Source organism: Thamnophis sirtalis, unplaced genomic scaffold (genome assembly GCF_051295495.1).
Source record: "Thamnophis sirtalis isolate CommonGarterSnake01/CBP01778 unplaced genomic scaffold, rThaSir2_p1.2 scaffold_2, whole genome shotgun sequence".
NCBI lineage: Eukaryota > Metazoa > Chordata > Lepidosauria > Squamata > Natricidae > Thamnophis > Thamnophis sirtalis.
Window position 1 is genome coordinate 122,146,841 of NW_028261382.1, and position 23,529 is coordinate 122,170,369.

A 23,529-nucleotide genomic window follows, 5' to 3' on the forward strand; every position below is an offset into this window, starting at 1 on the left:
CCTTTACAGAGCCGAGGTTGGCATGGCCTGCATGGGCCATATTGAGCCAGGGGCTACCAGTTTGACAGGCCTGCTGTAAATCATCTCAGTAATAGATGTTCTTGATTACTCTAAAGCACTTTTAAAAATCTCTCCTAGTTTTGGATCTGTTGCCTCCTCCCACTCAGGAGATGCCAACAGGAGGCATGTTCTTATTATATCTTATGAAAATAAGTTTGGCAAATAGCTGATCAAGCTTTTCCCTTGTGCACAATGGCCATGAGCCCACTTTGGTCCCTACAGAAGCTTGGACAATAACATACATCAGATCCTAGATCTTTCTAGCATTATAAGTGGATGGCACCTAATATGGATCAGAACCAGTGGTGGGTTGCTCCCGGTTTGGCCTGGTTCGACCAAACTGGCTGTAGCAGTGGCAGGAGGTCTCACCCACCCACCCGGACACTTCTGCATACGTGTAGAAGCTTTGCACACATGCGCAAGTGCACACACGAGCACACCTGAAACAGTAGTAAAAATATTTGCAACCCACCATTGATCAGGACCAACCTGTGTTGATTTGGAAGGGGTAAACTTTCCTTACCCATCTGCTGTCACTGCAGTCCCATGGTGTTTGCAATAGGATTTTAGCCCATGGTGTTTGCAATGGGATTTTAGCATCAATGACAAGAGAGGGAAAGCTTAACCCTCCTTGGTGTAGATGCAGCAGAATATGCAATTTGATCTTTAATGGAAGCTACTTCACAGGATTGTATATGAGGATAAAATAGGCCAATCCTATCATTGCAAGTTTCTTTGAAGAAAGATAAAGACTTCTTTGAGTTGAGTGGTGACTTCGTGGACTTGTCCAGGTAATTTTCTTGGGAACAGTATGAAAAGTGGCTTATTAACTGCCTTTTTCTGGAATAGATTATTAAAAATAATCTATAACCATGTGGTTTTATAATGGTGTCCCATCCAATTACTAAGCTGTTGGGAACTTTTTGAGATGAACTAACTTTACATGGGTTGACAAAGAAAAAATGGAATACAAATTACAGGAAATAAAGCTAAACAAGGAAGGTGTTGGGTATAGATCCTATAACCTGCAGTAGAATGTTTTTTAAAAACACCTTTCATTACACAATCAAAATCTTTTGAAGAAGCAGGAGGAAGTCCTGAATTCCACATGTCTTGGATAGTAAGTATTGGCCAATTGATTATTGTACTTTATTCAGGTTTAGGATTTCTGTGCCTTCAGATAATACAGTTTGTCCTGTTGCCCAACACTTTTCTTTTGCTAGAGTACTTCAGTAGCAGAGACCCTGTCTGATGTGGGCTCCTATTTTTCAGAACCAGTGCAAGGGGTTAGGCCAGGGGTCAGCAGCCTTAAACGCTCAAAGAGCCACAAAAGTCCTAACCGGAAGACCCCCATTCAATTCTGGAGCTGACCGGAAGTCTGCTTCCCCCCACCATAGAGTCTCCTCCTAGCACAGTGTCTTTTTTCCTCTACCTGTCCTAACTGAAAGCCCTATTAATTGTGGAGCCAACCAGCTACAGGGAGCCACAGCAGAGGGATGAAAGAGCCACATGCGGCTTCAGAGCTACAGGTTGCTGACCCCTGGGTTAGGCAAACACAATCATATAATTTCACCTTATATTCCTTTAACAATGTTGTAGAATTTCTTTCAGCCAAAACATGACTGGAATAAACTCCTAGAATTGCAGAGATGGAAAGACTGTTCGTGGAATCAATATTTTCCCCGTTATCATTAAGGAAGGCATAATTCTGACCAAGAAGGAAAATCTAAAGTGGCAGAACCTGAGGAAAATATTGTCATCCTTGGAGGGCTTTTATCTTCTTCTTTTGTGTGCTCTAATTTTGTTATTGCTTCACTGGGTGGCAAATTGCAAAGCGGAAGACTGCTTTATTTTTTAAAAAAGATTTATTCACACCATTTCCTTTTTTTCTCTCTGTAGGTCAAAACAGTGGCAATTCTTGATTTGTGGTGCCTGGAGATTTCTGGATGATGAAACTGGACATTGCTGTTGTAATCATTGCTATATCTTACAAAATTAAAGCAAGATCCTCCCTCTGTTCACATATTTTGACTTTCAGAGAAATCACTGTTGTTTTTCCAGCACATGATAGCCTCGTTCTCAGGTCTTCTTTTAGTGCCTGATTTATAGCAATTAGAACTGTCCAATTAGATGACATAGAGCACCTGCCATGAATGTCTGCTAGAATAAAATCTGGACAGGATGAATTATTTGATTTGAGCAGGAAGCAGCTCCTCAACTGCTGTTTAACTCAACAGTCTTTGAAATAAATGTTTCCAGCTTTAAGGCATGAGTTAATCTTTTTTTTTTTTTTTTAGTGAATAATTTCTTTATTTTTCTTTAAAAAAAAAACACAAATATGTCATCATTTGTCAATCATTAAAACATTGAAGTACAATTTTTTTTGTGTGTATACCCCTCCCTCCCTCCACCCTCCCACCTCCCCTCCTCCTTCCCCCCCCCCGACTTCCCAGAACCCGTACACGGTATAGAATTTTAACTAACACAGTCTAAAATCTATTGAGAAAAAAGAAATAAAGAAATTAATAACATTCTAGATTGACCTTAGCTTCTTCTTACTGAACTAACTTTAAACAATTTAAATCATTTCTGATCTTAAGCATAGGCTAACTGGAATTTCCTAGTCCCGTATTTATTTTGTATATAGTCAATCCATTTTTTCCAGTCTCGTTTATATCTCTCATTTGAATGATCTTTGAGATATGCCGATATTTTAGCCATTTCAGCTAAGTTTGTTACTTTCAATGTCCATTCTTGAATTGTAGGCAAGTCTTCCTTCTTCCAATATTGCGCCACCAACAGTCTTGCTGCAGTTATCAGGTGCAGAGTCAAATTGGTCTCTACCACTGTAAAGTCAGTACATATACCTAGTAAAAATAACTGAGGACTAAACTTTATCCTTCTTTTAAAAACATTTTGCATGACCCACCATATTTTTATCCAAAATGCTTTAACCTTTTGGCAGGTCCACCATATATGATAATATGTAGCATCGAGAGAACCACATCTCCAACATTTAGGCTGTACATTCGGATACATAGAAGCCAACTTTTTAGGATCTAAATGCCATCTATAGAACATCTTGTAAAAATTTTCTCTCAGATTTTGAGCTTGTGTAAATTTCACATTTCTTACCCAGATTCTTTCCCATGTATCCAACATTATTGGTTCCTCAATATTTTGAGCCCATTTTATCATACAATCTTTAACTAATTCTGTTTCCGAATCCATCTGTATTAATACATTATATATCCTCTTTATATGCATTAAGCTTTGATCTCTTATTTGTTTAAACAGATTATCCTCAACTTGAATAAAACCAATTTTTTGATCTATTTTCCACCTAGCCTGTAATTGCCCATACTGGAACCATGTTTGAATTACCTTCTCCTCTTTTAATACCTCTAAAGATTTTAATTGTAATACCCCCCTTTCCGAGGTAAGAAGCTGTCTGTAAGTAAATCTGTCCTGTTTTTGTGCTGTATTCATATTTTCAATTGCATGTCTAGGAATTGCCCACATGGGTATCTTGTCATTTAATTTATATTGGTATTTCTTCCAAACCCGCAATAAAGCATTTCTTAAAATATGACTTTTAAAGTTCTTATCCAATTTTTTGTTGAATAACAGGTAAGCGTGCCAACCAAATACCAGATCGTGTCCCTCAATGTTCAATATTCTATCATTGGTTAAATGAATCCAATCACTAATTACAGATAATACCACTGCATCATAATATAGTTTTAAATTAGGTAGTTTCAGTCCTCCTCTCTCACGTACATCTTGCATTATTTTCATCTTTACCCTCGGCTTCTTTCCTGCCCACACAAATTTGTTGATACCCTTCTGCCATTCTAAAAGGTTCGCATCTTTTTTAAGTATAGGTAACATTTGGAAAAGAAATAAAAATTTTGGTAAAATGTTCATTTTCACTGCCGCTATCCTGCCCAGCAAAGATAAGTGCAATTTCTCCCATTTTTTCATCTCTGTCTGTATGCTATGCCAAAGTGGTTCATAATTATGCTTATATAACTTCCCATTTGAAGTTAAAATGTTAACTCCAAGATATTTGACTTTTTTAACTACCTCACATCCTAGCATCACTCCTAATTCTTCCTTTTGTTTAATATTCATATTTATAGCTAATGTTTTGGTTTTTCCTAAGTTTATTTTAAAGCCAGACACTTGACCATATTGATTAATCGTATTCATTAAAACCATACTGGATTCCTGCGGTTGTTCCAATATTATGACCAAATCATCCGCAAAAGCGCGGACTCTATATTCTTGCTGCCTAATCTTGATCCCTTTTAAACCATCCAAGCCCCGTATTTTATTCAACAATACTTCCAAAGTTATAATAAACAATAATGGGGACAAAGGACAACCCTGTCTTGTACCTTTTCCAATTTGAATAGAGTCTGTTAAACTTCCATTGACTATGATTTGTGCTGTTTGCTGTTGGTATATTGCTTTAATTGACTGTAAAAAATTATCTCCTATCTGCATTTTTTGCAATATCTTCAACAGAAATTGCCAGTTAACTCGATCAAAGGCCTTCTCAGCATCCAAAAATATAAACGCAGCAGGGATCTGGTTGTTCTTTCCCAAATATTCTAATGCATTAATAATTAATCTGACATTACTTTTCATCTGTCTCCCTTGTATAAAACCTGTTTGGTCCGTATGTATCAATTGTTGAATGACCAACATTAACCTATTTGCTAATATTTTAGTAAAAATTTTATAATCTACATTCAGTAATGAAATGGGTCTATAATTTTTGGGTTGAGTAGTATCTTGATCTTCTTTGGGTATCAAAGATATAAACGCTGTCTTCCAAGATGGAGGGACTTTACCTTCCGTTTGAATCATATTAAATAATTCTCTAAGAGGTTCTACCATTTCTAACTGTAAGTTTTTATAGTAAACCGCTGTCAAGCCATCTGTACCTGGTGCTTTCCCTGGCTTTAATTGCTTAATTACCTGCAGGATTTCCCCCGAGGTTATTGGTTGATTCAATTTTTGCCTGTGTTCTTCTCTAACTGAAGGTATTTTCTCCTTGTCTAAATATTTGTCTATGTCTAAACCATTAATTTTATCCCCTTTATACAGTTCTGTAAAAAATTCCCAGAAAGCCTTTTGAATCTCTTCCTGTTGGAACACCTCCTTCCCTCTGTAAATCATTTTAGATATATTTCGAGTTTTCCTTTTTTTCCTAATCTGATAAGCTAACCATCTGCCAGGTTTGTTTGCATTACAAAAAGTATTGTGTTTTGCATATAATAAATTAGTAGCTACCTGGTCAGAGATCAACATGTCAAATTGAGATTTTAATATGTTAATAGTTTCCTTAACCTTTGTATCGTCTGGTTTCCTTGTTAACTCCAGCTCTTTTCTCTTAATTTCCTCTTCCAGTTCTGTTCGTTTTAACCCTTGCTTATTTCTATGTGTTTTATTTATATTCATCAAAACTCCTCTCATATACGCTTTGCTTGCATCCCATACAAATTCCATAGATGTACCCTTATTCATATTCAAAACAAAATATTCAGATAGTAATTTTTTACAATCATTAATATAGTTTTCATATCTAAATAAATTTTCATTCAGTCTCCAAAACCTTCTTGCCTGCACTACCCTTCCCAACTCCATCCAAACTGGGTTATGGTCCGAAAGGACTCTAGCTGCAATCTTTGTTTTCTTGACCCTAGAAAGCAAATCATTAGTAGTTAGAATAAAATCAATCCTTGAAAGGGATTGATGCCTGTCCGAGAAGAAAGTGAAGTCATATTCCTCTGCATTTCTTTCTCGCCAGATATCTCTCAATTCAAAATCATCCATAATGTCAAAGAAGGATTTGGGTAACTTTGCTCGCATCTTGGTATTTAGGCGGGAAATCTTCTTATCTCTCTTAGTGTCTATCACTCCATTCCAGTCACCCAATAGTATACAGGAACTATAGTCCCACTGTACTAATTTAGCATGAAGATTTCTATAGAATCTATCTTGCTGTTGATTGGGTGCATAAATTCCCAAAAGTAATGTCTTTTTCCCTTCTAAGATCAAGTCTAAAGCAATATATCTTCCGAAGGGATCTGCTTCTATTAATTCAGCTTTCATATCTTTTCTTAAGTATACAACTATACCATTCTTCTTTTCCATAGCAGAAGCTGCAAAATGTTGACCAAGTTTTGAGTTGATCAGATATTTTTGATCAGTTGACTTGATATGAGTTTCTTGCAAACAAATTACATCGTTCTTAAACTGTTTAAGATAATGAAATATTTTCTTCCTCTTCTGTGGAGAGTTCAGTCCGTTGACATTCCATGTTAAAATCTTAGTTGTCATCTTTGGTTGGTTGAAGCATTTTTAGAGCTTCCTGCACGGCCTGTTTAACCTTAGGTTTAGCTCCTCCCACTGCTTCCAGATTTGTTGTTGTAGTTCCTTGATCGATGGCCGATAATTGTTGATACTGTTGCTTCTTAGCTTGTTTCTCCATACGTCTAGTAGTCATGCGGCTAGGTCTTGGTTCCATAGCACCTTGCACTTCTAGAGAAGAGAGATGCTCCATCTTGTCTGGTGGTTGTGTAGTTTGCTGTCTATCCTGTCCTTCTTGTGGTCTTTCTCTAGGTCCAGATGGTGCAGGGTGTCCAGCCTTCAATATATTATAATAAAAATCTCGGGCTTTCCATACAGAGTTGAGGCGGTACCTTTGCTTATCAAATGTAAATATGATGCCGAATGGTGCATCCCATCTATACTGTATCTGACGGTTTCTGAGTTCTTCGACCAAAAAAGCGTAGTCTCTTCTGGCTCTTAACATTTGAGGTGGTATCTCTTTCAAAACAGCCAGGTCTTGACCGCCAATTTGAAGCTTAGTGTTATAAGACGCTTGCAGTACCATATTTCTGAACTCTCTTGTAGTAAAATATATAACGATGTCTCGAGGAAGCTGCTTCTGCTTTGCCAGCCAGGAGTTAACGCGGTAAGCTTTGTCAATTTGCCAGCCTTGGTTGGTCCCTGGTCTTCCCATCAGGCGGTCAAAAGCTTCCGATAGGATCTGTTTCAGGTTCTCCTGTTTCTCCTCACGCAGCCCCCTTACTCTTAATGCAAGCTCCATTTGTCGGTACTGTATCATAATAATTTCTTTTTCAGCATTTTCCACTTTTTGTTCCACCACCTCTGTTTTCAATGTCAAGTTAGCATTGGCATCATTAAGAACCTCTAGAGTATCTTCCACTCCAGAAATATGTTCTGTTAATACAGTTACAAGACTCAGCATGTCGTCTCTAATTTTATCAACCTTAGCCTCAAATTTCTCATACAACTCCTGTTTAAGTCCTTTTATTTCACTTTTAATTTCACTTTTAATTTCTTCTTTCATTTCTTTTATTTCCTCTTTTCTCTCCTCTCTATTATCTCTAAATTTATCTTCCATTTTAATTGTCTGTGCATTAAGAGCCTCGTTTAGATTACTCAGAAAAAATTCTTTCGTTAATACATCCCCAGCAGGGGGCGTAGGAAGCGGAGGCTGCAGCTTTGTGCCAGGCACTGAGGGTGTACCCCTGGAAGTAGAGGGTGAAGACTTCAAGTTAATATTTGGTTTTGAGGCCATTTCAAAATTTTTCTGCCTGCAGTTAATAAAACTGTATCGCCTAAATATGCAGCTTTAAGTAAAGAGGCTTTTATTTTGAAGTTTTAGGCTTGGCAAAACTTTCAGTGAGTAAACATTGTAACAAGACCGTTCAACAGATTCATCACCATTTAACTTCCAAATAACAAAGTTAATGAAGGAGTAAAATTCTTCTATTGTGAAACCAAAACATTTGATAAGCTATCTCTTTTGTTTTGAATTCTTTTGAAGTCTTTTGAGGATTAGCAAAAAGTGTTCGTTATTACCGGAGAAACCAGCCTGCTCGGCGCCATTTTAAAAGCCTCTGAGTAAATAATTTTTCGGAGGAGAAAAAGAGAAGAAACTAAAATGTTGATAAGCAATTATTGTCCTCGCAGTAAACGGATTCAGCTCGTGATAAGATTAAATCAAACAAAACTTAGAGCAGAGTGGGAGAGACCTACTTTGTCCTGCACAAGGCAGTTTGAAATTCCCAGCACGGACAGCCGTTCTGCCTTGGGCTCGCCCCCCTTTCCTTGCAAGCACAAAAGCTGCAAAAATCGAAGAGCATTTGCCAGCAAAACAGTTTCTTCTTTCCCTCTTGCCTGAAGGATAAGAAAACCTGATAAGACGTCAGATGGAAGATCCTCTAAACAGGTACGTAGCCAGGAATTCGGAGGCAGCTGATTTTTTGCTGCCTTCACCAGTAGGCTCCTCCCAGGAAGTCAGGCATGAGTTAATCTTAACAATGAAAACAATCATGATTAAACTGGATATATGACTTGATGCCTGTATTTGAGAGCTAAGTGATGGGCTCATCCCAAGTGCTTTCCTTTCCTCATCTCAAGTATTTTCCTTTCCATTTTGGAAAACCCTCATTAGATCTTTTTACTGCACTCCCTTTCAGAATGTGTACATCACATTTCTACTGGTTTGGACCAGTTCGGCTGAATAGGTAGCAACTTGGCGACCTGGGTCGCTGGAACCGGTAGCGACCCAGGCCTGCCATGCCCCCAGACTGGTTCTGCTACAGCAGCGCCATCTTGTTTTTTGGTTCCGTGCATGCGCAGCACAATTTTCATTGCAAAAAATTATATATATATTTTTCATTTTTTAGGCTTTGCGCATGCGCAGACCTTTTTATTTGTAAATGTGCATGCGGGCGGGATGCACATCTGGAGTGCGCGCGAGCGAAGCAGCAATAATGCCGGCAGCAACCTACCCCTGGTGTACATCCAACACCTCTGCAGCATTCCAGAAGCAGATTTGGTTTTATCTGTTAAGTGGCATTGAATCATCAATTGGAACTGTTCTTGTTTATTTAATAAGATTTTTGGTTTTGCTCTGGTTTACTGAACTCGGAACAAAGCTTGATTACCCCTAAATGGGTTTTTTTGCCTCACATTTCAATGACCTGTCTTGCCTTGGCATCTCAAGACAACTGGACCAGGATTTTATAGTTTTAAGAAAATACAACCGCTCTGATTTGAGGAAATTTGCACAACAAACTAAATGTCTTTTCCCCTTGCCTCAAAGAAAAAAAGGGAGATGGGGGTGGGGTTCTGGGTTTTTCTATGCGCATTTGTCATTATTGCTAGAAGACCTGAAGGCACTTGATGATGATAATGATGATATATCAGAAAAGACAATGCCCAGACATAAAACATTATAGGGCAAAAGTGAAGGAGAAGAGATTGGGCAAATCTTTTAGAAGGCATAAGAAAGCAAATTGAAAACAATATTGGAAAAAATTGGGAAGCATATACATTTAATACATTATAGTTGGTCGTCCCAAAGGTGCTTTTTCAGGAGGCAACTGGACTTTCTCATTTTTATTTTTTTTTCTTTGAAGTTTCGCTTTTCATCGAAGAAGCTTCTTCAGCTCTGACAGGATGGTGGAGAATGAAAGGATTTATATTCCTTGCAGACAGCTGGTCATTTTTATTCTGTTAGACAGTCGCTGAGGCCACTTTGAGGTTCACCTGTGTCCTCAGGGTCACCTGACTAGTGAAAATGGGTGTGGAGCCTTCTTGGCTGAAGGATGAGTTCTGCCATGTGTCCCTTCACTGTTGAAGACAGATGCAGGCTGTTGGGAATGAGTTTGTGTTTTCTGCATCTCAAATTGAACTGCAAATGGTTCCTATAGTCTGCCATTTTTCTGGAAATCTGTTCATACTCTCATATTATTTAAAGGGTGTTCATCCCAAAGTCCATAGCTAAATTTCTGTGGAGATTCTCAGTCATCCAGTTAATGGTTGTCACAAAGGTGTTTTTTCAGCAGTCAGAACTAAAGAAACTTCTTGGATGAGAAGCGAAACATCTTCAAAGAAAAAACAAGAAATTCCAGTTGCCTCCTGAAAAAAGCACCTTTGGGACAACCATGACCTGGATGACTGAGAATTTCCATAGAATTATAGCTGGTCACACAGTCAGCCAGATGTTTAGACTGGATTTGCATTTTTATTCACCTATCGATTCCTTCCCAAAGAGATGGGATAGGCAGATGTTATTGCTTGATGATATTAAACTGTTCCAACTAAAGTTGGTTTTTGCAATTGACCAGTGATTTTGTCAATGCTGATGTTTTGGCATTGCACCTAAGGCACCTAATACTATTGGTACTTACTTTCATCAAAGTCCTTCTACTACTATTTGCCGGTCATTGTATTTCCTGATTTTCCCCAGTTCTTTCTCTTTTCCTCTTCTGTTTAATAATAATAATTATTATATATCTGGAAAGGAAGTGATGTTTTGATGGGGTGTCAAAAATAGTCTGCTCAACTGAATCACCTTAAGCTAAATGGCACAATTCTGCAGTGAAACATGAACCAGCATAAGGGAAATGAAGCAAATGTTTTTGATTTATTTTTTTTACTAATGGAGCCTTACATTTTTAAATATTTCTTTAATGTTTTCGAATTTCATATTAAGGCAATCAGTCTTTTGCAAAACACACCCAAACATTTGAAGTTCCAAGAGCTCTTCACTAGGCAAAATGTTGAGCTTGAGAACCTGTGGTTAATGCTATAAAATAGGACTTTCTTTTTCCACCTTGTTTTCTTTCTTCCTGGCATTTCCCAGTGCCTGGAAGATGGGAAACCAAAAATGCAACTGTAAAGCAGAAAGGAAAGAGAAAAAGGTTAGTTTTACTTATTACAAAAGAAGAGGTTTTTATTTGGTATCTGTCTCCTAAGCAGAAGTGAAAAGTAATGAAGAAAAAACCCCAGAAAAATTATGTGTAGGCCCATTTCAGGATGAATGCTGAGCATTTCTTCTCCTTCATCCTTCAAGTATTGATGGAGAAAGCGGGAAGATTAACCTCAGACACATATGCATTTCAATAATGGCTATAGGTATTTGTGCAGAGACAATATCTATGTGAGTCAAAACATTACTTTGTAATAGAGATATAACCAGCGTAATGTGGTCTACGGTCTAAGTAGCTTCCATATTTATTGTAAATATGTGAAGATTCCCTTTAGGGCAATCTTGAGGAGAGTAGTATTGATCCCGGTTCTATAGATAAAAGTTTTGATGGTGCTTATTTTTGGTGGATTCTACAATTACATTCTGAACAGTAACCAACCAGCACTGTATTTCATGTTATTTACAGTTTACCTTTGCAAATGAATTAAGTTTCCTTTTCACGTTTTTCCCGGAGAACTTGGATCTTCTGTTTAACAATTTTGTGTGCAGATACTTTAGCCGTTTCATGTCTGTGCTTGGAAAGAACGCAGTTGCCACTAATATTTTAAGTTGTGTGAGTATAGACGTCATAAGCCCCAACACGATTAGAAAGAACAAAATAACTCCAAGTTGGATCCACGTAGCAGAGAGGGAAATCTTTGGTTTGGGAATGCAGCTCTCTTCAAAAAGGGGTGTCTTAAAGTAAATAGTCTTGTCAACAATCTCCCCATTGTTCAAGATAAATTTAGCTGCATTTTTCTGTATAAGAGGAAATGAAAGATAAAAATTATGCCATGATCTATGCTGATCTTTAAAATGGCTATTCTGAATAAATTACAATGCACCAATAAAGAAGAATATTTGTAGCCCAGGGTTGAAAAGCAGAATCCTTGGTGCTCTCTAAGCTTGCTTGTTTTCCTGCAGATGTTTCATTATCCAAACTAGGTACCATTGTAGCACTAGCACTTGATGTTTGGGTAATGAGGCAAGCTCAGAGAGCACCAAGGACCCCCTCAAATTACAAGGCAGTGGTGACATTTCTCAATAAGATGTCTGTGTTTATTTTCCTGTAACAGGATGTAACAGTCTCTTAACTGTCTGGCCTAGACCTTAAGCCATTAGTATATCTTTCACATTTGGCAGTAGTGCAAGATTTAGCAATGCTAAAAGCATCATCATCTGAATTATGGTCCTAAATAAGAACAGAATAATGATGGATGGGATTAAAGATCCCACTCTCTTGCCCCCTCGATTCAGCAATGGTCACCTATGTGCTTTTCGATATAAGAGGCAAGAACGTGTGAAACAAGCTCAAATGGTTTTGAGGAAAGAACAAGATTATCAGAGGGCTAAAATAGTGTTGCGTGAAGAGATTGGGGGAATTCTGGGAATTGAAGTCCATATATCTTAAAGTTCCCCAGCTTGACAAATATTCGTCTAGATTGTCTATTGGTGATGTTGCTTTGGCACTGCCAAATCCTATACTGAATCAGGAGGAAGCAGACCTAAATTATTTATTCTCCCATATTCTCCCTCTCAGTAAATATTTGCTGACATACTAACTGAAGTTAGATGCTCTGTTCTGCGATTAGAAGCAGGATCCCCATACATTTGTAAAAGTATTCTCCATGACCTAATTTAAGATGGTTGGATAACCATTTTGGAAGGAAGTTTCCAGACGGAGTCTCCTTTCTGTTATCCAGAGCCCATAGCAGAAGCCAGTTGATTTCCATTATTTTTCAGAATTAACACCTGAATTTGCATTTTCCACTTTTCCTTGCAGAAGTCTGTCTATTGTGCAATGTCACACTTGGGCCAATAACCTAAAAGAGATTAAAATTTGCCTGGCTCCTTTCAGTCACCTCAACAATATGACTATCCAGTCAGTATACCCAGCAGGGTGTTCTGTCAGCTTAGGCAACAGTGTTGTTGACACATTTCTGGTAGGAAAGGGAGAACACTCCAAATTCAGTCACAGGTCAATGTAATTTTGACATGCCAAATAGATGCCAGGCTCTAGAATGCAGGAAAGATATGCTGAGGTTTTTCTGAACAGTTTCCTTTATCGTTTCTCACCTACAGACAGAAATTTTACAAAGCTAAAGAAAACTATTTGCATCATTAAGTATATACTCTGAGAACTCCTAGGAAGGAACTGTCTTAACTCTCTTCCTTCCAACCAAACAATCTAAACTTCACTGCACTCCTTCCCGTGTGGTAATCCAGAGTCCTGTACATACCAATATATCAGTGATTTGTACAATTGCTCAGGTGGCTACAGTTGGTTGTGTAGAAAGTGGCTGGATTGGCTGAAACAAGATTAGCCAGTGCTATTGTCTATCAGTGTGTGGGTAGATCAGGGATCAGCAATCTTAAACACTCAAAGAGCCACAAAGATCTTAACTGGAAGCCCATTCAATTCTGGAACTGACTGGAAGTCCGGTTCCCCACCATAGAGCCTTTTTCCTCTGCCAACCTGAACTCCGGTTCCCCCACGATAGAGTCTCCTTCTAGCACAGCGTCCTTTTTCCTCTACCTGTCCTAACTGAAAGCCCTATCGATTGTGGGGTTGACCGGCGACAGGAAGGCACAGCAGAAGGATGAAAGAGCCATATGGGGCTCCAGAGATGAGGGTTGCTGACCCCTGGGTAGGTCATGAGATCTGGGAGCTTTGCAATAAAACCTCTCCTCCTTTACTGAGAATCTTACAAGCACAATCCAGAGGTTGCTGCCTCTGGTATATTAATCCAGTGTACCAAATGATTTAGGACAGGCATGTCAAACTTGTGGCCCGCCCATGCTTGGTTTAGCGAAGAGGGGGAAAGTTGTGGTACATCATGTGACAATGCCGTGATGACATGAGTTTGACATCCCTGCTTTAGGAGAAGAGAGAGAAGCATCCTCACAGTCAGTACATGAATGGATATAACTCACGCCCTAGAAACTAAACATTTAAACCTCAAGCAGAGTGTGACTAAAACATAAATAAATGGAGATGTAATTATTCCTTGCCAAGAGATCATACCAAAAGAAAACAATTGGAGAGACTGGCCTCAGGTTTCTTCTAACAAGCAAGGAACACAATGTGATTTCATGCAGTTTGAACATTTGAAAGAATGTTGTGATGTAGCCCTGCCCACAATGACATCATGAGATAGGCACTTAAAGGCGGGGATTATACAATGACATCAATGGTGGGTGAGGCTTTGCTATTTTGTTGCAGATACCTCTGAGAGTTTCTCTTGCTTCACTGAGAGCTCCCCCAAGTCAGATTCTGACAGATGGCTTAATCCCGCCCACTCTTGCCATTGGTCAGACCCTGCCTCCTCCTTCCCCAGTTGTATCCCACCGGAAGGAGAGCAATTTGTGGAGGTTTTTCCCACTGGTACAAAGGGGATCTACCAAGGTTGTACCTAAACTGTGGGATGATATCCACAGTTATGTAAATAGATATCCAAAGGAGCACCATTTTTTTCTCCTTGAGTGCCGAATGCCCTGTTGAAAAAATATTCTCACCTTAGAACTGAGGATAAATTTCCTGACAGTTAGAACAATTAATCAGTGGAACAACTTGCCTCCAGAAGTTGTGAATGCTCCAACACTGGACGTTTTCTAGAAGGTGTGGGATAACCATTTGTCTGAAGTGGCGTGTAGGGTTTCCTGTCTAGGCAGGAGGTTGAACTAGAAGATCTCCAAGGTCCCTTCCAACTCTGTGATTCTATTCTATTCTATTCTATTCTATTCTATTCTATTCTATTCTATTCTATTCTATTCTATTCTGTTATACTCTACTCTATTCTATTCTAACATAGGAGGGCTGGAAAAAAGGCCCAGCACACTTCTGCAGGTTTGTGCCTTACAGATACCTTGGACAGCAACTCCTAGCAGACACACTTAGAATTCTGGGAACTGTAGTCCAACGTTCCTGAAGGCAGCAGTTTGGAAAAGTACTGTTTGGGTCAAATGAGGCCGAGGAAGTGGCAGAAGCATTTGGATTAGTGGCATGGATTTCCCTTGGATAACTCTGTGATTTATAGCATTCTCTAGCATCGCCTAACCATAGACAGGCTAAGATAACAGTAATGAGAGCAGGTGGCTTGTAGGGTGGACATGCAGTCTATAAGGTCCCAAGTGAAGAAGAACAAGTGCACTAAAGTATGAAAATAGAAAGTAGCATTCTAGCAGAAAAGAATAGAGAAAAGGCAATTGCCAGGAAAGAGAGATATTCCTTTCCCATATTTTCCCAACTGCTGTGAAGCAGTAATGGCTGGTACTTACAATGAGGTATCATATCTACTGACAGCCAAAGGTTTTCTTTTATATGTATAATTTCCAGTGTCTGGGATTCAGAGGCTGGGATGATGATATCATGCAGAGCTGAAGTTTTTCCCCTTACTTAATTTTTTAAAGCTTACTAAAATTGCTGTTTTATGCGTGCAAAGACTCCCTGAAAGCTTCCCAGACCTTACTTCTTTGGCTTTCTGTCAGAAATCAATGGGAAATTATGCCATCAATATTTCATGATTTGCTGACCAACTTATTTAGCAGAGTCTGGGTGAAGTGAGGGCTGAGCATTTCCTCCCCCCACCCTCCTGCACACAAAAGGCAGACTTTACAGCTGAAGTTCTTACATCTGGGCTGCCCTGATTTAGAAGAGATGGTTCTATGTCTCTGGGCTTCTTAACAGATCCATTTAAGTGGAACTAGCTAAGCGATAAGACACAAACAGCACGCAGAGGGTTGAGTTTATAGTAAGTGCACAAATGGTCCTCTTAAAGTTTAATAAAAATATAATCCAGATCTGAACAGGTACTAGTCGCCTTCCAGTAATTGGTATTGGAAAGAACTAGTGGTTTTCAACTTGCTCCATTAATTATATGTCAGTGAACAAATAATTTGGCTAGTTAACAATATATTTTTGTTCCTGATGATGATTTCTCCCCCCACACCCCTCAGCAATTTTAGGAGGCAATTAAAAAAAAGTCACTCTGTTAAGAAACATTTTGCCCTTTGGGTGAGGATATAGTTCAACCCTTCCATATTTCTCTTTTTCTAAGGATCCTCGCAACCCTTCGTTATGTTCTATGATTTCCAAAATTGTGGGTGCCACCCACACCCTGTGGCTCAAGCTTTCAGAATGAGTTGACCAATGATCATGAATTTTGTTGAGCTTGGTAATATTCTTTAAAAAAAGAATGAGGGGCGGTCAAACAAGATATTTTATATAGTTATTTATGGATACATTGATTGAACTTTATGTTTTTGGATGTGTATGTATGTGTTGGGCAAATGAATGTGGCAAGCATTAGATAGTGACTACCATACAGTTTATTAGATGGGAACAAACTGAAGAGTTCCAACAGAGTCCAACACTGAATCAGTGAGATGAACACAATAGAAACTTAATAAATAAACAAACAGATTAGCATGAGTCAGGTGAAGAGAATCAAGAATGGTAGATCTCCTAATATCCCTCCATCACCATCACACACATAACCTATCATTATCTGATCAATGTGATGGTCATAGAAAGTTACAATATCCTAGCATTTCTTCCTTCATCGCACTAGACAATTCAATGTATAATTAAGCATAAATTGGGCAATGTTAATGTGGTCATTTATTTTGGGCTGCAGCTCCCTTCAATCCCAATAGCAGAGCCATGCTAGGCTGATCTAGTTCCACATCTCAATATTATCATATTGGAGAAGACTTTAAATAAATATTTAAGCAAAGAGTTCAGTTCACAGCTAACAATTGTTAAAAGTAGGATTATATTATCTGGCAACCAGCCACTGTTCCCACTCATTGCAGGTATACAAAGATTATTTGTGGTTGATCAATGAAAAGAAGCAAAGAGTTGTTTAGGCTCAATAATGAGCTCTTATGGGGTGTTTGCATTTATGCTCCTCTCCTTTAACTATATATTCCAAAATTGGTCTACAATGTAACAGAATAACAGCACAGAATAACAGAGTTGGAAGGGACCTTGGAGTTTGTCCAGTCCCACTCCTTGCTCAGGAAACCCCCTTCTCAGGAAACCCCATTTGAGACAAATGATGATCCAATCTTTTCTTTAAAACTTCCAGTGTTGGAGCATTTATAATTTCTGGAGGCAAGTTGTTGCACTGATTAATTGTTCTAACTGTCAGGAAATTTGTCCTTAGTTCTAAGTTGCTTCTCTCCTTGATTAATTTCCACCCATTGCTTCTTGTTCTACACTCAGGTGCCTTGGAGAATAGTTTGACTCCCTCTTCTTTGTGGCACCCCCTGAGATTTGGGAGGACTGCTAACATGTCTCCCCTAGTCCTTCTTTTCATTAAACTAGACATACCCAGTTCCTACAACCGTTCTTCACATGTTTTAGTCTCTAGTCCCCTAATCATCTTTGTTGTTTTTCTCTGCACTCTTTCTAGAGTCTCCACATCTTTTTTACATTGTGGCAACCAAAACTGGATGCAAGTGTGGCCTTACCAAGGCTTTATAAAGTGGTATTAACCCGTCACATCATCTTGATTCTATTCCTCTGTTAATGCAGCCTAGAACTGTGTCTGCTATCTCAAAGAAAATCTTCTTGTAATAAACTTCTGCTTTTCTGTCTTGAATAGGTGTTTTTAAACCTGCTTCAAATTTCCCTGGGTGGTGTTTTGAGTTTATTTTGTTGTTGTTGTTGGAAGCATGCTATTTCTCTTATTGCTACTTTCTGGTACATTTCTTTGAAATACATTTCTCTTCAGAAAAGCCCTTTGGAGCAAGGAAAGACAGAGAGATAATGAAAACCAAACAAATCCCTTGGCTATTTAGAATTAAACCTTTTAGAATTTCAAGGGATGTCTACAGGGCATGGTCAGAAAAGTTCAAGATCGCATCTGCAGTAGTGTGATTAAAACTTTGCCTGTTTTTTTATTATGAGCAACTCATAGTCTCATGGTCACCCTCTCAATAATTTTGACCACATTCTGCAGACCACACTATAAAAAAGATGTTGAGACTCTAGAAAAATTGCAGAGGAGAGCAACCAGGATGATTAGGGGATTGGAGACTAAAACATATGAAGAACGGTTACAGGAACAGGGCATAGCTTGTCTAGTGAAGAGAAGGACCAGGAGAGACATGATAGCTGTGTTCCAATATTTGAGGGGCTGCCACAGAGAGGAAGGGGTCAAGCTGTTTTCCCAAACCCCCGAAGGCCAACAAGGAATAATGGATGGAAACTGACCAAGGAGAGATTCAACCTAGAAATAAGGAGGAACTTTCTGATAGTGAGAACAATCAATCAATGGAACAGTTTGCCTTTGGAAGTTGTGGGGCTTCATCAGAGGTGGGTTCCTACTGGTTCCGCTGAGTAGGTAGTAACTCAGTCTGCCATGCCCCTGAACTGGTTCTATCGTCATCGGCGCCATCTTGATTTTTGGTTCTGCACATGTACAGAACAATCTTCGTTGCAAAAGAACTTTTTGCGCCAAACCAGCAGTAATGCTGGTAGCAACCCACCCCTGGGCTTCATCACTTGAGACTTTCAAGAAGAAATTGGACTGCCATTTGTCAGAAATAGTGTAGGGTCTCCTGCTTGAGCGGGGGAAGGGGGGGTTGGACTAGATGACCTATAAATTCCCTTCCAACTCTGTTATCTGTTCATCTGACCCTTCTGATGACACTAAAAGACTTTAGTTTCCTCTGGAGATAAAATTAGCTAACATATACATGTAATGGAAGACATTAATTTGCCTTGTCCCACCGTAAGGTAACAGTTATTACATCTTTCCTGTTTAATTGTAATTAGAAGATAAGAACCAGTTATATTGGTGAACCCAAATGACTTGTTTGCTGGAAAACTTATGTTTTTCATAATTGCTTCTTGTAAAATAATTTCCTCAAGGGTGAGACGAAAAATGATTGTTCAGTGCTAATTCTTTTTTTTCTTTTTTTGCTGTTTTATGGAGTGCTTTGATATTTCAGAACTATGTGCTTTTGGATCACAGTTTTATGTCATATTCAGCATTTGCTAATTCTACATATATATTCTCAATTATTACCCTAATTTTTTTCCTGGAAATCAAGGCAACCTCCACAAACACCACAAACATGGTATGCAAAATTGGAAGGTTCCCAAGTTTGTGATGCTTGTTCCAACCATTTAGGAAGAGTTTCTTAAAAGTCTTTCAGGATGGTCAAAAGAAGCAGGGCACATACCAAATATTTTGCATACCACCAAACACAACATAATTTAGATTGAAACTGATCAAAAACGTTTTCCTACCAGTTCTATGGGCATAGCTTGGTGGGCATGGTATGGCTTAGTGGGCGTGGCAGGGGGAGGATATTGCAAAATCCCCATTTCCTCCCGATCAGCTGGGACTCAGGAGGCAGAGAATAGATGCAGGTGGGCCCAGTCAGGGTTACCAGTTCTCCAAACTACTCAAAATTTCCGCCACTGGTTCTCAGAACTGGTCAGAACCTGCTGAATACCACCTCTGAATCTAATCCCAAAGCGTGCACTAAGTTCAATCAATGCATGAATACAGCCAAAAAGCATTTTCAGAGAGTCTTATGGAAATCTATGCAATGAACTTGAAGTCAAAAATAGTTGAAGGAAAAATTCCCAGATGAAAAATTTCAAGTGGTGTTTGCAACAGTTGTGTTTTTTTAAAATATATATTTTCTCTCCTTTTGAAAAGCAAGAAAGTGAGGTAACTTGCTGAGAGCAAAGCGAGCTAGCAAAAAGAAAAAAAATCTTAGCTTATGCCATTGTATCAGAGAAACATTTTGATGCCTGCTGAGAATTGTTTAGCTTCCAGAGTTATGAAGTGATTGTGTCCTTAATATAAGGGGTTGCTCAATGTTCCAGTTTGCCCAACAATTGGCAGGAAATACAGGCCATAAATCAGCTGAATGCTGAGTCACTCATCATTAGCAAGCAGATCTGAAAACCTCAGCTGAAAAAAAGAACATTTCCAAGAGTCGTATGCCTATTGCCTCTTTGAGAGCTAGCAAAAGAAGATACATTTTTCTTTCCAGCAGCTTCTGGTAGCTCATGGGAATTGGAAGCAATCTGGTAACAAATCTATTGGGGTTGACTTTAGTTTAATATGAGAAAGGTATTCTCTTGATGCGTTATATGTGAGCTTTAGATGCTGTTAGCTTTGTCTGCAGTTAATATGGTTTCAGCTTCTTGTTCTCCGATTTTTACAGTTCCAGGCTCTGTTTTGTGGGCAAGCAGTTTATGTAGGTCACTTGGCTGACAATGCAGTTAATAAAATCAATGTGGCACAGTGGTTAAGGGTGTAGGATTGTGGCTGGGGAGACCCAGGTTGTAGTCAATCATGGAAACTTTAAAAAAAAGAAGTAAAGGTTTTCCCCGTCCAGTCATATCCAACTCTATGCTCATCTATGTTTCTTAGCCAAGGGAGCCAGGATTGTCTGAAGACACTTCTGCAGTCATGTGTACAATATGACTGTACCCTGAAGCACTGTTACTTTCCCACCAAATAGGTACCAACCAACAAGTATGCAAATGCAAGTAGAGAAATAGGTACCAATAAGTGGTACCTATTTATCTACTTGCATTTGCATGCTTTCGAACTGCTAAGTGGCCAGGAGCTAGGACAAGTAATGGGAGCTCATGCCATTGCACAGTGCTTGGGTCGCAAACCCGGGCTGTTAGTTTTCCAACTCAACATCTTTAACTGCCGAGCCATCACACTGGCTGGGGAATTCTGGGAATTCAGATTTGCTAAGGTTGAGAAACACTACTCTCCTGCCCTACCCTACTGTGGTGTTGGGATAAAATGAAGGTCATCCTCACACATCATTTGAAAATGGATAAAATACAAATGTTAAGAAATAAAGGCACGAGAAGAACTCTACACAAAGAATCTTTTACCCCAGTAAATCTCCAAATTTCGGTGATTTAAAAATCACTTATTGAAGACACTTAAAATATGCAAAGTGCCTTTATATTGGCTGAAGTCACAGACCTTGCTTAAACCAGTCATGTAAAGACCATCGCACTGCATTTTCCATACCTTCTAAAACCGAGTTTCTTGTGTTTTTCACTTTCTCTCCCTCAGGCACATCAAGTATTCCTCTTGATAAAACAATGGATGCTTTCAGCTGCCTTAAACACCAAGCTTGGTGTTGCATTTGCTTGTTGTTTAATATTCAGGCCCTTCAAACCTTGGGGTTTGTTTGTTTTTTAAATGCCATGCCTACCCACCTCCAGTTTTTCCAATCCTATTTTTTAGCATAATTTTATTCTGTAGAAAATCTGTATCAGAAGCAATACCAAAAGTGTTGCACTGTAGCTAAGATACTTACGTGGTAATATAATTTGAAGTGGACCTCTAGCTCAGGGAAATCGTGGAGATGCTTGCTCACGGAAAAAATGAGCCAGTAAAGCAAATAATCTACTGCTGAAAAGACGACCCAAATGCAAAGGTTAGCAAGCACAGGGAGAAAAAAGCGTGCTGTGCATTTCCTTTCTTTAGGTGTTTGGCAAAAAGACGGCACCAGCGAATACACGTTTCTCTCTTCTTTACTCAGGGGGAGCACCGAGAGCTTTTCCTGCTGCCATACTTGCTCATTGTACTTGATGAACCCTCGTGTAATGTACGTGTTCTTAAACCTGATGGTCTGTGGGCTCAGGAAGTTTCGGATGAAGAGGTATGTGCCAAGCAGAACCAAAATTGTCCCCACAAAAGGCAGCACTTTCTTGCCCAAAAGGGACTGTAGAGCTATTATGGAGGAGATCTGGCTGGAGATGTTGTGAATGCTCAGTCTTGTTTTTTCCAGCTGCAGCTTCAGGTCTTCGTCTGAAACCAAAAAGGACATGTTTAAACTGTCACGCACCACAAACAGATGTGTTGAAATCCTCAATTGACTGTAAATCCACCGGATTGCTTTAAGATAGGTGAGGTCAAGGAAAGTCCAGTTGTGGGAACGGAGAGCACAAGTCACACTGTCTGCCAGCTGCTTCAGGTTGAAAAAAATATTTTGGATGTTGCCAGCAACCACCATCGCCGTTCCAGCAGCAATGAGAGTGTTTCTGCCTTCGCGCAATCCGCAAGAAAGGAAGAATACCACCACAAAGCAGCGAAAATACTGGAAAAAGTACAGATTTATAGACAGGAGAATCCATAAAATATTGACTGTGATGATAGAGAGCATTGGATAGTCCAACAGGAAGGAATACCCAGGTAGAAGCAGGAACAGGTTTGCTATTAAACTGATGGAGCTGCATAGAGCAAAAAGGGCCAGTTTATATTTCCAGCTCAGCTTCCTCTGGGTCACAAAGAGATCCCGTGATTGCTGGAGAAAAGTGACAAAATCCATTTTCTTTATACTTCAGAGATCCAGTACGTTCACTTGGTGGAAATAAAACAAGAACGACAAATGAAATTAATCCTTTAACATAGACCTTTATTCAGGCCCTTAATAGCATGTTTCCCTGAAAATAAGGCAGGGTCTTATTTTCTTTTGACCCCCGAAATAAGTGCTTGGCCTTATTTTGGGGGAGGTCTTATTATTTTTGAGGCGCAGGAGGCCACTTAACCTTGGCCCATGAATCAGCTGATCCAGAGAGGGCCGGAGGTTCTGTCTCTGTTTCTGGCACACTCTTGCCAGCCCTAGCATCACTGGGCCTGCTGCTCTTTTTGCAGCTGCCACTAAGAGAAGAAGCACAGTAGGGTTTGTGGGAACAGCCTCCGCAAGAACATTCCACGTGGATGGCAGATGCATGTGGGTGCTTAGGGCATGTCCCCCCTTTCTCCCTAGGAAATGGTGGGGACCGGCTGAGCATGCATTTAAATATCTTAGGGGAGGGCTTATTTTCAGGGGAGGGCTTATTTTAGCGCATGTGCTCAAATGCCCGATTGGGCTTATGATCTGGGGAGGTCTTATTTTGGGGAAAACAGGGTAAGCATGTAGCCAAACTATTGACATCCCTGGCACGATGTAGCAAGCAAGCAGCTCATCTCTATAGTTTTACCTTGAGGCAGGAAAATGACTGTGATTTCCAGGGCCTTTGTTGTGATTTCATTGGCTGAGGATAGTGTTTCTGGTAACCTTAAGCTATCTGGACTAGAAAGCTATCTGGTCCCAAAATTCCCTAGTTAGCATGCTGCTTTTGTAAATACAGTAGAACTGGCCACAGTTCTGCGTACTTGAGAGACCGCCTCCTGCCAATTACCTCCCTGCGACCAATTAGATCACATAGATTGGGCCTCCTCCGAGTTCCATCTGCCAGTCAGTGCCGACTGGCAACTACACGGAGGAGAGCCTTTTCAGTAGTAGCCCCGACCCTTTGGAACGATCTCCCCATGGAGATTCGTACCCTCACCACCGTCCAGACCTTCCGCACAGCCCTTAAGACCTGGCTAGCCCGTCAGGCCTGGGGACAAAGATAACTGTCCCCACCCGAATGATGAATGAATGTTGCTTACTATTTTACTTCTATGTATTGTTTGTGTCTATTGTCTGTATACCCCCCCCCCTCATTTTATGTAAGCCGCCCTGAGTCCCCTCAGGGAAAAGGGCGGCCTATAAGTATTAATAAATACTCAAATACTCAAAAAATACATAAGTGAAAACTAAAGCACTCTTACAACTTCTAACTAATAAAGCAATTCTAGACAGGCTTACAAGAGAGTAAGCTTGATTAGGTCCACTGA

The 23,529-nt window shown here is 39.6% G+C and overlaps 2 protein-coding genes across 2 annotated transcripts in view; one reads left to right on the forward strand and one right to left on the reverse strand.

Annotated features, from left to right (window-relative positions):
- Nucleotides 1-2,325, forward strand: part of DPYS (dihydropyrimidinase) — a 44,895-nt gene extending 42,570 nt beyond the window's left edge. Inside the window, exon 10 of the mRNA XM_087706786.1 lies at nt 1,960-2,325. The gene's annotated coding sequence lies outside the window, so the exon portion shown is untranslated. The remainder of the gene's footprint in view (nt 1-1,959) is intronic.
- Nucleotides 2,326-10,455: 8,130 nt separating this feature from the next.
- DCSTAMP (dendrocyte expressed seven transmembrane protein) lies at nt 10,456-22,207 on the reverse strand. The gene is made up of 3 exons (XM_014064122.2): nt 21,179-22,207; nt 11,294-11,620; nt 10,456-10,786 (listed from the first exon to the last, which is right to left on the reverse strand). Exons 1-3 carry the CDS (start codon nt 22,190-22,192, stop codon nt 10,700-10,702), a joined length of 1,428 nt encoding a protein of 475 aa, XP_013919597.2. The 5' UTR covers nt 22,193-22,207; the 3' UTR covers nt 10,456-10,699.
- Nucleotides 22,208-23,529: the final 1,322 nt, after the last annotated feature.

What these genes read in the sequence shown, in the direction of transcription:
- DCSTAMP (XM_014064122.2), bottom strand. Translation starts at nt 22,192, where the DNA reads ATGGATTTTGTCACTTTTCTCCAGCAATCACGGGATCTCTTTGTGACC. An exon ending in ACTTCAAATTATATTACCAC is followed by an intron (nt 11,621 to 21,178) that starts GTAAGTATCTTA and finishes CCTCTTATACAG; the next exon opens with AAAAATGCAGCTAAATTTAT. An exon ending in AACTTAATTCATTTGCAAAG is followed by an intron (nt 10,787 to 11,293) that starts GTAAACTGTAAA and finishes TCTGCTTTACAG; the next exon opens with TTGCATTTTTGGTTTCCCAT.